We start from the raw sequence: 14,191 nt of genomic DNA on the forward strand, positions 1-14,191 counted from the left end.
ACCATCACCTCCAGGTTTTCCTCCAAGTCACACACAATTCTAACTTGGAAATGTATCATTGATCCTTCATTATATTTTTTTAATTGTTTCACGGGATGTGGGCATCGCTGGCTAGGTCAGCATTTGTTAACCATCCCTAATTGCCCTTGAGTAGGTGGTGATGAATCACCTTCTTGAACCGCTGCAGTCCCTGTAGTGTATGTACACCCACAGTGCTGTTAGGAAGGGAGGTCCAGGATTTTGACCCAGCGACAGTGAAGGAACGACTAGCACAGGACTAAATCGCTGGCTTTGAAAGCAGACCAAGGCAGACCAGCAGCATGGTTCAATTCCTGTACCAGCCTCCCCAAACAGGCGCTGGAATGTGGCGACTAGGGGCTTTTCACAGTAACTTCATTGAAGCCTACTTGTGACAATAAGCGCTATCTGGGGCTGGTTTAGCACACTGGGCTAAATTGCTGGCTTTGATAGCAGGCCAAGGTAGGCCAGCACACGGTTCACTTCCCGTACCAGCCTCCCCGAACAGGCGCCGGAATGTGGCGACTAGGGGCTTTTCACAGTAACTTCATTGAAGCCTACTCGTGACAATAAGCGATTTTCATTTTCATAGTTTCAAGTCAGGATGGTGTGTGGCTTGGAGGGAAACCTCCAGGTTGTGCATGCATCCACTCCCCTTGTCCTCCAGGATTGCAGAGGTCACAAGTTTAGAAGGTGCTGTTGAAGAAGCCTTGGTGAGATGCTGCAGTGCACCTTGGAGATGGTACACTTTCTACGTTGGTGGTGGAGGGAGTGAATATTTAAGGTGGTGGATGGGGTGCCAATCAAGCAGGTTGCTTGTTCTGAATGGTGTCGGACTTCTCGCCACAGGCATTGAGCCAAGTGGAGAGTTTTTCGCCACACAACCCACTTTGGCCTGGTAGATGGTGGGGAGACAGGGGGGTGATTACTCGCCACAGAATTCCCAGCCTCTGACCTGCTCTTGTAGCCACAGTATTTATATGGCTAGTCCAGTTCAGTTTTTGGTCCATAGTGATCCCCAGGGTGTTGATTGCTGAATCAAAATCCTTTGCTCCCTGCCTAAGAGGGGTGCGAGAGTGCCTTAATCACACGGACTGCAGCAGGTCAAGAAGGTGGCTCATGGCCACTTTCTCAAGGACAAGTGAAGATGGTCAAGAAATGCTGGTGTTGCCAGCGGTGCCCACATCCTGAACATGAACATTTAGAAACCGATACAAAATAAATCTGAGTCCACAATGCTGAAATAGCAGAGGTTACGAAAATAAAATGCAGAACTACTGCATGCCGAACTTACACTGGATATCCAAGTGCATGCTTTTCTGGTCTCTACCAATGGGACTCGTGGCTTCACAATGATACGCCCCTGAGTCACTGGGCATGATGTTCCTGATGTGCAGCGAAGATTTCCCCTTCTGTCTCCGCACCTCAATCCTCCCATCAAGAATCTGTGTGTAATAACGAATAAATAGGTCATTAGTTTATTGAAAAATAATCATGGTGGCAGGTGCCAAATTACAATGTCAATAGGGGGGGTCAGATAGCTCAGTTGGCTGGATGGCTGATTCATGGTGCTGAGCGATGCCAAAGGCATGGGTTCGATTCCTGTACCAGCTGAGGTGCGCAATCTCAACACTGCCCCTTGCCTGAGGAATGGTGACCCTTCGGTTAAATCACCACCAGTCAGCTCTCTCCCAAAAGGGCAGAGTAACCTTTGATCTCGCCGACTTTCACTTTCACAATGAAAATACAAATTCAACAAGCAATCATAGTTCATAACACAGTTATAAATAACTACAAGTATAATAAAAAAATAAAGTGTAACATAATAAACGATTTTGCACAATTATGAACATTTCAGCAGCAAATAATTATGATATGTTGCAAAATGCAGGTCTCCTTAATTACAGAACAAAACTGAAAGGTTTTGTTCTGTATTTTGTATTAAAGTCCATAGATCAAATGCTGTCAGGTTAAGCTAATTAAATTCTCGATCATTTGCATAATAGAAAATCGGAACAACTGACGGCTAACTTTTCAGGGAATAAAACCATCCATAGATAGAATTTACAGTGCAGAAGGAGGCCATTCAGCCCATCGTGTCTGCACTGGCTCTTGGAAAGAGCACCCTACCCAAGCCCACACCCCCACCCTATCCCCGTAACCCAGTAATCCCACCCAACACTAAGGGCAATTTTGGACACGAGGGCAATTTAGCATAGCCAATCCACCTAACCTGTACATCTTTGGACTGTGGGAGGGAACCGGAGCACCCGGAGGAAACCCACGCACACACGGGGAGAAAGTGCAGACTCCACACAGATAGTGACCCAAGCCGGGAATCGAACCTGGGACCTTGGAGCTGTGAAGCAATTGTGCTAACCACTATGCTACCGAGCTGCCCATTAACCATAGCAAATGTTGGACCCGAATGGAACTTCAAAAAAAAAAGATGATGGTAATTCAGACTTTGAATGAAAGAGCAAAATGGAGGGAAAAAAAATTGATGGAAGAATTTCCATCGCAGGTTTTGACTGCGTTGCATTGTACTGTAGTCTGCGGCTGCAATTTATTCAAGATAGAATGAGCAGTATGTCTTAAAAAATGGCTCCACCTCTCCAGAACAAAGCTGCCGATGTTCTCTTCAAGCGTAGCTACCCTGGCCACCTGCTGTGTTCTCTTGCTGTTAATTGGCTTCCTCCCACTGTTACTTGAGAGTAACTATTACCGAGGCCACGCTTGTTTACAAGTATGGAAATAGAATAGCTTCCCTCCGCCCTACTTAAAAAGTGAGCACATCAAACCTTTGTCAAACTAGGGGATAATTGCACCCTGTAGTGTGCTGCAGACATCTCACAATTATCTCTCCAGTTATTTTTCATTTGTGCATTTTATTCCTTAAAGGCACTGAAGGTTTCTGAGGGACCAGCTCCTCCAAGTAGTGTTCCTTCGTATGTGAGATCGGCAGCAGGCAATGTAACGGCAATACCTTGAATTTATGCGGTGCTTTTAATGTGGTAAAAAAGAACCTCGGGCACTTCACTGGAGGATAAACCAACAGAATACCAAGACAAAAGAATAAGATATTCGGGCAGGTGACCAAATATTTGCTCAAACAAATAGTCTTTAAGCACCATCTCAAAGCTGATAAAAAGAGAATCTGAGAGGTTTCGGTGTTGGGGGGTTTCAGAGCGTAGAGTCATACTCATAGAGGTCTGCAGCATGAGAACAGGCCCTTCAGCCCAACTTGTCCATGCCGTCCAGTTTTTACAACTAAGCGAATCCCACTTGCCCGCATTTGGCCCATGTCCCGGCGGCACGGTAGCATAGTGGTTAGCACAGTTGCTTCACAGCTCCAGGGTCCCAAGTTCGATTCCCGGCTTGGGTCACTGTCTGTGTGGAGTCTGCACGTTCACCCTGTGTCTGCGTGGGTTTCCTCCGGGTGCTCCCGTTTCCTCCCACAATCCAAAGATGTGCAGGTTAGGTGGATTGGCCATGATAAATTTCCCTTAGTGTCCAAAAAAGTTAGGTGGGGTTACTGGGTTACGGCGATAGGTTGGTGAAGACGCTGGGGTGATGGATGAACAGGAGTTGGTATGAATTAGCATATAGGCAGCAGTGTTTACAGAGGGATCAGCTGAAGTTTACAGAGGGTGAAATGCTGTATGCTGGGCATAACAGCATTGAAGGAGTCGTGTCTGTAGTAAACAGTAGCATGGAGGAGGGGTTTAATAGCCAATGAGTTGAAGCTTGGGCAGATAGGTACATAGGACCTTAGAACAAGAATGGACCATTCAGCCCTTTGAGTCTGATCCAACATTCAATAAGATCATGGCTGATCTTGTTGTTGTTTCAACGCCACTTTCCTGCCTGCCCCCCCCCCCCCCTAAAATAATCCTTGACCCCCTTGTCTATCAAAAATCTATCTAACTCAACCTGGAATATATTCAATGACCTATTCTCCACTGCTTTCTGTGGAAAATAGTTCCATAGACTCACAGCCCTCTGCGATAAAAAGAATCTCCTCATCTTCATCTCAAAAGGGAGACTTCCTACCCTTATACTACATCCCTTAGTCCTAGTCTCTCTCGCAAGTGGAAACACCCTCATGGTAACTGCCCCAGATGTGGGTAATGTTGCAGAGGTGGCAATAAGCCAGGTGATTTTGGTGATGGAGAGAATTTAGGGTCAAAACTCCACTCTTAAATTGATATTGAGTGATATTAAAGAATCAGTTGGACTTATTTCTATTTAATATTTCAGGACACATATGTCTTCATGGAAGAGATAATGCTGGAGTCAGTTGCTGGAAAATAATGAAATACAGTCTAGCCTCAAGTATTATGCGTTTCTATTTATTTGCCTGATTAAGGCCCAACATTCTCTATTACACATGCACATTGTTTATAGCCATCCCATAAATAAATACTGCTGTCATTAATGGATCTTTCTTGCTCCAAGTGATTTTTAACATAAAATGCACAAGGCAGACAGCTGAGATTATAAATTTTTGACTGGCAAAACAATTAGACCTCTACTTGCTGCTAAACAATAGAGCATTTGTCGTTTAAATTAATGTTTAAACTGCAGAATTGCTTCCAAGGATGCCAAGAACTCTGAGCAGGTGCTGAGGAGATTTATTAGAATGGTACTCGGCATGAGGAAGCAGGGATTGTTCTCCTCGGGGTGCAGAAGCTTAAGGAGAAATATTTAATTGCGTTCTACGAAATTCTAAGAAGCTTTGGTGGACTAGATAAGATAAAACCGTTCCCAGGCGAAAGGATCGGTACCCTGAGGAAGCAGAGATGACGGCAAAATAAAAGTAGAAGGCAAAGAGGGGAGTTGTGGATGAACTTTTTCATCCAGAGGGCGGTGGGAGTCCTCACTGCCTGATTGAGTCAGAAACTCTCGTAACATTGAAGAAGTATTTAGATATTCACTTGCGCTACCGTAACCTCCAGGTCTATGGGCCAAGCGCTGGAAGATGGGATTAGTGTAGTCAGATCTTTGTTCACCCGTGTGGACACGATGGGCCGAATGGCCCCCTTCTGCGCTGTAAACACTTATAAATCTATGAATGCAAAAATGGCAACACGTTGTTGTGATCTGGAATGGGCTACTTCAAAGGGTGGTGGAAGCATATTCAACAGTAACGTTCCAAAGAAAATTGGTAAATACTGGAGGAGAAATATAAATACAGAGCTATGCGAGAAGAACAGGTTCAGGGAACTAAAGAGCCAGTTCAGGTTGATTGAATCGATGCCATCTTCTGTGATCTATCACACAATGGCACCTTAACACTGGTCAACGGTGGCACCTTCTGCCTTACTTCACCCTTCGTGTTCACATTACTAATCTTAAACTTGTAAAGTTTATGCGCAGTGTATATTAATTTGTTTGAATATACACTGCAACAGAAAAACAAAACAGGACTTTGGGTAAAGAGATACGATGAATGGGACTAATTCGGCAGTTCTTTCAAAGAGTTGGCGCAGGAACTGTGAGGGAACACAGCTATAAATACAGAGTTATAAGAGAATTCAGATATAATTGTGGTTATGAGAGAGTCTCGATGAAAATACGGTTGTAAGAGAGGACAGATATAAATACAGAGATTTAAAAAGTGATTCTCCTATTTAGCAGGGATTGTGAATTACAAGCCAAGTTCATCTGCTGGACAAAGGTTCAAGAAATTTATAAGTATGCCTGGGTGTGATTCTATGCTCAAAGACAAAAACATCCTGTGGGATAGAATACGGTGGCTGGGATTCTCCGATTCCCCAGCACCAGGTTTCACAGCAGCGTGTCATTCACTGGCAGCGAGATTTTATCTTCCCGCCGCTTGTCAATGGGATTTCCCACAGTAACCACCCCATGCCAGTGGGAATCCCGTGGGTGGGGGTGCTCTGCTGGTGGGAAAAGTGAATTGCAACGACCGGAGAATCCAGTTAGCACTGTTGTTTCAAGCAGGGTCCCAGGTTCGATTCCCGGCTTGGGTCACTGTCTGTGCGCAGTCTGCACGTTCTCCCCATGTCTGAGTGGGTGTCCTCTGGGTGCTCCGGTTTCCTCCCACAAGTCCCGAAAGACGTGCTTGTTAAGTAATTTTGACATTCTGAATTTACCCTCTGTGTACCCGAACAGGTGCCGGAAAGTGGTGCCTAGGGACTTTTCACAGTAACTTCATTGCAGTGTTAATATCTGCCTACTTGTGACAATAAAGATTATTATGATATCATCTATTATATCCTCTTTCACAGGGTAGTTTTGAGGGGAAACAGAAACTGGTCTTTACATCACTTCAGTAAGATATTTACAAATATTAAAATATCACATGCTAACAACAGATCATCTTAAGTGTGATCGTGAATGATTTGTCAACTGAATCCTGGAGACTGAGCGTAGTGGCCATTATCTCCTTGGCTCAGTATCCTGTTGTTTGATGGGTGTTGACTAAAATGATGAACATTGGCAAAAGACAAAGGATGTTGCCCAGCACGATTGCTCATGTGGCCCCTGCTGGTTTACCCTTTAGTGTAGTTAGTGCAGCAATGACAGCACTCCCCTTAATTGGGATGAAGGTATTTTGCTGGACTTTAAATTTGGAGATTACTTAAATACGACTCTAAATAATGATGGATATCTTAAATATCTCTCTGAAATATGAAAAGGCGAAACAAGGTTATATTCACTTTTCCTCGAACTGTCAATATTGGGATTACCAAAAAAATGAAATTATTTCAGATGTATATTGTCTCACATTGTATTCTGTACCCAAACTCAATATCCCATCTCCATCAACACTCTTTAATGGAGAGGTATTTCTTTGAGGAGAGATGCTTGGATCCATATAGTATCGGAGTTGTTAGAATCTACCCAAAACCTATTAAAAAGGCTATCTGGAGGATGGTAATATTCTCTGGTGGTTCCTTTCTTTCAGGGAGAGTTAGATACGTTCTTCGGTCCTGTTTAAGTGTCCGTGGGACCTGTCTTTCTCAACCTCAAGTGAGAGTGATCTTCCAAGGCGTATGCCTGGTACAGAATGATCCCAAAAACGGGCTAGGATTATGATCCATGTCAGAACGATGGGCCAAATAGCCTCCCTTTGTGCTGCATGATTCTATGAAAATGTGTACACTGTGCTGCTTCCTATGCCCTTGGTATGTGCAAGTTACTGCAAACATGTAACCATCTCACAATGGGACGCTGAACCGTTTTACTATTTTGGCAGGATTCAAAGTTGGTTGTTGTCCCACCAACCCAAAAGGCACAGTAAGAAGTCTTACAACACCAGGTTAAAGTCCCAACAGGTTTGTTTGGAATCACTAGCTTTCGGAGCACTGCTCCTTCACCAGGTGAGAGGCCAATAGAATGGGAAAGAGGTGCTTCTTCCTCCTTGTCTGCTATGTATCAGCATCATTGAGATAGGACGCCCCTCTGGAGACACCACTTCAATTTAAATGCACTATTAACAATGCACTGTTTAGCTGCAAGTATTTTTGTTCTGCACAAGGTAGTCATGGTGCAAAGAGATTGAAGGAACAATCACAAAATGAGTGATTTTGGTAGCACAGTGGTTAGCACGGTTGCTTCACAGCTTCTGGGTCCCAGGTTCGATTCCCGGCTTGGGTCACTGTCTGTGCGGAGTCAGCATGTTCTCCCCGTGGTCTGTGTGGGTTTCCTCTGAGTGCTCCGGTTACCTCACACACCCCAAAGTTGTGCAGGTAGGTGAAATGGCCATGCTAAATTCCCCTTAATGTCCAAAAAAAAAGGTTAGGTGCGGTTAATGGGTTACGGGGTTAGGGTGCAGTGTGGGCTTAAGTGGGGTGCTCTTTCCAAGGGCCAGTGCAGACTCGATGGGCCAAATGGCCTCCTTCTGCACTGTAAATTTTAGATTCTATGAAAAGACGGTTTATCAATATGAACAGCAATTTATAGCTGAGGGAGTGATATTTTAGTTGTGTCGAGCCTTGTTCAGACCACATCTGGTTAACTGTATTTGGATTGTAAGAAGTCTTACAACACCAGGTTAAAGTCCAACACATTTGTTTCGCATCACTAATTTTTGGAGCACGGCTCCTTCTTCTAGCATTCACCTGAGGAAGGAGCAGTGCTCCGAAAGCTAGTGATTCGAAACAAACCTGTTGAACTTTAACCTGTGTGTTGTCAGACCTCTTACTGTGCTCACCCCAGTCCAGTGCCGGCATCTCCACATCATGTATTTGGATTGGAATTGGATTTAATTAAAGGCAGGTTCACTAGAAGGATTCCTGGGGTGAGGGAGTTATTCAACGATGAGAAGCTGAGTAAAATCAATTTATATTCGCAGACATTTGGAAGAACCATTGAAGCAGACAAGATTGTGAAGTGCTTGACAAGATAGACACGTGAGAACCTGGGGCGGGAAGGTCGGAGAATCGTCGGGGGCCGGCCTCAATCCTGCCCCCGTCGTGTCCCCAATTCTCCGCCACCAGAGATTCGGCGAGGGCGGGAATGGCGCCACGCGGTCGGCGCCCACCCCCCCGGCGATTCTCCGGCCCGCAATGGGCCGAAGTCCCGCCACTGTCAACCCTCTCCCGCCAGCGTGGATCAAACCACCTACCTTACCGGCGGGAGCAGGCGGTGCGGGCGGGCTCTGGGTTCCTGGGGGGGGCGTGGGGCGATCTGGCCCCGGGGGGGTGCCCCCACGATGGCCTGGCCCGCGATTAGGGCCCACCGATCGGCAGGCGGGCCTGTGCCGTGGGGGCACTCTTTTCCTTCTGCCTTCGCCATGGTCTTCACCGCCACCCGGGAAGTGGCGGTGGCGGGAATCTTGCCACTCCAATCGGCGAGGCCCCTGCGGTGATCTCCGGCCCGGATGGGCCGAAGTCCCACCGCTGGGAGGCCTCTCCCGCCGCCGAGGTTTGAACCACCTCTGTAACGGCAGGATCAGCGGCGCGAGCGGGCCCCCGGGGTCCTGGGGGGTGCGGGGGGGGGCGATCGGACACCTGGGGGGTGCCCCCACGGTGGCCAGGCCCACGATCGGGGCCCCCCGCTCAGACTCCGGGCCAGTGCCCTGGGTGCACTATTTCTCTTCCGCGGCCGCCACGGCCTCCGCCATGGCGGAAGCGGAAGAGAAACCCGCATCGCGCATGCGCCGGTGGTGACGTCCCCGCCGGCGCATGCACGGACCGGTGAAAGCCTTTCGGCCAGCCCCGCTGCCGGGGGCGCCGGTTTTTTGCGCCAGTCTTCTGGTGCCAACCGCTCCGGCGCGGGGTTGGCCCCCAAAGGTGGGGAGAACCCCTGAGTGGTTGGCGCCACTCCCCTACGCCAGGACCCTCCATCACGCCGGGTAGGGGAGAATCCAGCCCCAGATTTCCAGCAATTGTGCAAAACATTTGGCAGAAAGGGCCATTGACAGCGGCAGTGCCCTCAAGCCAAGGCTGATGCAGCTACAAAGAGCTGTGTACTGATCCAAACAAATCGTGGGTACCTTCAAGCAATAAGAATGATGATCCTGTATCCCGTCAGAAACATATATCTGAGATTACTGACAGACCAGAAAACGATGATAACCTGCACGATGAGGTGAAGAGTGGTGAACACAGGTTTTACACTGTCAACCTCCTGGAAAATGTAGATGCCATCACACCATCTAAAGGGTTTGCCAAATTTTGGATTTCTACCCCAGGATAGTTGATAGCTATTTGTTATTGGTTAAGATTTACACAGGGGCAACATACTACCCTTGCAAATTCTAAAAGACAAGTATCTACAGGCACAGAAGGCCAAGGTCGAACCTACTACTGTGGAACTTTCAATGTTGAGTGGTTCACTAGTTCCCTGTGCAGGTTCCATAGTTTTGGAGTACAATCCGCCGGGTGTCACTGATGTTCTATAGCAGGGGTGGGCAAACTTTTCCGTGCAAGGGCCACATTCAGAAATTCACAATTTTAAAGGGCCGCATAGTATATTAAGTAAAATAATTACTTCACCCGGTTATGATTCTGGGCGCCTCATATAGAACATAGAACAGTACAGCACAGAACAGGCCCTTCGGCCCTCAACGTTGTGCCGAGCAATGATCACTCTACTCAAGTCAATGTATCCACCCTATACCAGTAAGTAACCCAACAGTTAACCCCACCATTAACCTTAAAAAAAATAATTAAAAATGTTAAAAAACAAAAAACTTTTTTAAAAAAAAATTTTTTTTTCTTTTTAAATGACTTGGTGGGCCGCATAAAGACCTTTGGCGGGCCGTAGTTTGCCCACCCCTATTCAATAGTGTGTAAACAAAAGATCCAAAGAGCTCCACCAGCTTGTTGCAACCTCACACAAGTAACAATCCATGGAATCAGTCAGAACCCATATAGCAGATCAGCTTCAGAATCTACTCCTATCGCCTCAGTTCATGACCGGACATTGCTAAATCCAGAAAGATTTGTCAAAATTGGCAGTTTCAAGGGAGCCGCCACATTGCACATTCCGATTGATCAACCACCAAGTGCAGCATCCACAAACAAGACAAATTTAATGTCGAACTGGACAAAATGGAGGAAGACGGAATCATTGGAAGAGTACAAGAGCACACAGGTTGGTGAGGCTCATTCGCATGTGTCGCAAAGCAGTGTGTGTCGGATCATTGAGGAAAGCCTTGATCCACAACATGAAGCTGCAGCTTTGAATCTTTGGCTGTACAAAATACCCGCATTAGAAGAGTTAAATCCAAGATTTGCAGGTTCTCTTGCAACTTGACACCAAATATGGTTACAGGACAGTACCAATAAACCTTGATGCTTTATACTTATGCATAACTGTTCACACCTGCCCAGTCTTAATAAATGAACCCACACCATGTTTACACAATCCCTTATGACTGATTGGTTCCTTGATTCTTGTACAGTAAATAAGCCCAAGATACTATATCATTATAATAACCTGACAAGTAGGGCCTTATAGTGAGAGCCCTCCTCTTCTGTCTTCCCTGCTGCCTGTGCTCAATTTCCATAAAATGCTGGAGCCTCAGAAGGACTGTTATTCTTACTGAAACAAGCTGTCCCTTGGTACGTTCATCAAAAACTCTGACTTCTTTCTCAGCATCCAACATCACTCGCTTGAAAATCCAATAAGTTTGCAAAACTTAGACTTGAGGTTACCATCAGATCAGCCATGGCCATGTGAAATGGTTCATCTTCAATGGTGGAGCAGGTTCAAGGGGCTGAATTGGACATTCTGAATGCTCCCCCTCTGTACCTTGGCGACAAGGGGCTTTTCACAGTAACTTCATTGCACTGTTAATGTAAGCCTACTTGTGACACTAATAAATATTATCATTATTATTGTTCCTTGTTCGTATGTTCAAGGGCTGGATTCTCCGTTTTTGCGACTATGTCCCCACGCCAGCGTCAGAACTGTGGACTTTCACGCCAGAAAAACTGGCGTGAAAAGGCCACATATTCCCAGCCCTAAAGGGGGCCAGCAGTGAACCAACGTAGATCTAGCAGCCTTTGCTGCAGATACGGGCCCTGAACTTCAGGGTCGGAGGTATGCGCACGGCAGCGGCCTCCAGCGGCTGCGCCGTGCACTATGGAGGACTGGGACTGTGAAGTTAGACCCTGAAAATAACCCCCCCCCCCGCCCCCCGATCGCCGTGTGCCTGACCCTCCACTCCCACACAAACATTTCCCGGCAGCGTATAAGGCCCTCGGATCGGCCCGCCTCCGACCAGGGCGGCCGCGGACTGATTCCGCCGCCGCCACGCTAGTTTCCCAATCAGCTGGACCACATTCGATCCACACCGTCGGGACCTCAGCCGGTTAGGGGCGGAGAATGGCGGAGCAGGCATCCATCAATGGCCCCAGGTAGGAGCTGGGCAGCCAGGCGTACTTCCCGGATACGCCACTTTTTAGGGCCCATAGAATTGCCAAACCGGCGCCGGTCCTGATTCTGTGGGGGGAAATGGATTCTCCGCGCCCGTGCCAGCCGTGATTTCGCCGTCGGGGTGTGGAGAATCCAGCCCCATATGTTTGTAACACTTCCAATGGCACAACTCCGAATCTCCACTCACACATCACCAGGAAATGTAAGTGAAAATTACCTGTAAGTTGCATGGTTGGCCCTTTTATGCTGGTGAGGGTAGGGTTGGTGTCTTTCAGATCGACTCAAATTCAGTTTGTTGCGATTAATTGTTGCAGAATGGCAGACAGGGAGTCAAGTCAGCATCAGGGGCTGTTTGGAATCTGATCAAATGGGGAGGTGGTGATGTAGTGGTCATGTCATTGGACGAGTGATCCTAGGCTCTGGGGACATGGGCTCAAATCCCACCACAGCAATTGGTGGTACGTAAATCCAATTAATAATCTGGAATTGAAAGCTGGCCTCAACAGTCGCTGATCATTGTAAATACCCAGCCGGTTCACTGATGTCCACCAGGGAAGGAAGTCAGCCATCTTTGTCTGATCTAAGGTGACTCCAGTCCCACACGAGGTGGATGACTCTTAATTGACCTCTCAGTTCAAGGACAATTAGGGATGGGAACCAAATGCTGGCCTTGTCAACAATGCCCACATCGTATGAAATGATAAATAAAAGCAATCTGCACGTTTCTAGCACGTGCGTGTACGCCCACACCAACACCCAAGTCAAGTACACAGCCCAGGATGTCCCAGAGGTAGCTGGAGTAATTCATTTTTTGAATTGTGAGCCTCTGTTAAGCCCATAACTGCAATGTTATGGAGCTGAATTTCATCACTCAAACGTTTTGAGCAGAAAGAAACTGAAGGGAAGGATAATAGTTCTGTCCCTTCCATGTCATTCACTGATCAATGATAACATTCTTACCTTTTCTTCTTCTAGAAAACTGCTTTCGTTGCCAACCCTACTCCAGAAGATGGCAGGGATAGGGTCGCCTTCAGCGTCACAGATGATTACCACACGACCATTCTCCGTTGCAGTCTCATTCTTCAGTAGAGTTATGTGTGGTGGAACTGGAAACGGATCAGAACAAGGTATATTTAGTCCCTTTTCCACTGCTGCGAAGCTTGACTCTGATGCAACATCGTTTATTGCACCATTACCAAATGCTCATTGCCCTGAATGGTAATGAGGTAAGGATTAGATGATGTTATAAACAATGTTACTGCATCTCACACACCCACACAAGTTTGAGACAGCACTAAAACAGACTAAATAACTCTCCTTCAACTCTCCAATTGTCCAAGAAACAAAGGGGTATAGTGGAGGAGTTGAGGTCAATGATCAGCTTTCATCTTATTGAATAGTGGAGCAGGTCCAACGAGTCAGAGAGCCTACTCCTGCTCCAAGCTCTTTCTTATACTCTTAGATTAGCAATGTCGCACTCTATCATTTAAATTGTCTCTGTCCCTTTTTAATTGATAATTAACAAATCATTTACTGCTCTTCCATGGAGGATATGGCATTTTGAAAACAATGGCACCAATTTCAAAATGAACTGGAGTCATGAAAGTCACAAAAAAAGCGTTATGTTGAAAGGGCATTCGCCTGAAATGCTGTACGCTGAGGAGGTGACGGAATTCTCGGTAGTCACCTGGAGATCGGGCAAGAACCCCCATCACCACTTTTCAGGAAGGACCTGTGCATTTTGTGCCACACAGGCACTTAACAGGTCAGAAAAGGGGCTGTCCTGGGATGAAAGACCCACAAAAACCTGCCCACTTGGAATGCCACCAAGAAGGCAGTACTACATCCACCAAGGCTTAGGATTGATGAGGGAACAAGTCACAGGTGAGTAAAGGTGGGAAGGAGATCGTGGGTAAAGCGGGAGGTGATTTGGCGGCAAGGGCAAGGGGTAGCCCTCAACAGAGCCCATCCCCTTTCCATTGGCAGGTCCCGATCAGATACTGGGTGCCTTTTAGCAAGGATATCGCCCCCATCCCATCCCAACCTCAGGTGTATGGAAGCAAACGCGCCAGGTTTTTTTTGTCATGCTCTCTGTAATAATATGTATATATGTAGACAAATAAAAGGTTAATTATTACATCTCAGTGTAACACAACCACAAGAGGGCACCATTAGCTCCCAGTATAAATATAAGAACTCAGGGAATCTTGGGTAGACTTGCCAGTAGAGTGTAAGCAGAGAGAGATAGGTCACAGCGTAGTTAAGACAAGATAGAAGCAGCACGTGTAGTTTAAATTAGTTATTACTTAGATAATGA

At 46.7% G+C, this 14,191-nt stretch overlaps 1 protein-coding gene across 1 annotated transcript in view; it reads right to left on the reverse strand.

Moving 5' to 3' along the window:
• Nucleotides 1-14,191, reverse strand: part of ncam2 (neural cell adhesion molecule 2) — a 1,376,879-nt gene that overhangs the window by 171,821 nt on the left and 1,190,867 nt on the right. Inside the window, exons 8-9 of the mRNA XM_038801391.1 lie at nt 12,835-12,980; nt 1,313-1,463 (exon numbers count right to left, since the gene is read on the reverse strand). Coding sequence (XP_038657319.1) covers nt 1,313-1,463; nt 12,835-12,980 — 297 coding nt within the window. The remainder of the gene's footprint in view (nt 1-1,312; nt 1,464-12,834; nt 12,981-14,191) is intronic.

This window comes from Scyliorhinus canicula, chromosome 7 (assembly GCF_902713615.1).
Source record: "Scyliorhinus canicula chromosome 7, sScyCan1.1, whole genome shotgun sequence".
Lineage (NCBI taxonomy): Eukaryota > Metazoa > Chordata > Chondrichthyes > Carcharhiniformes > Scyliorhinidae > Scyliorhinus > Scyliorhinus canicula.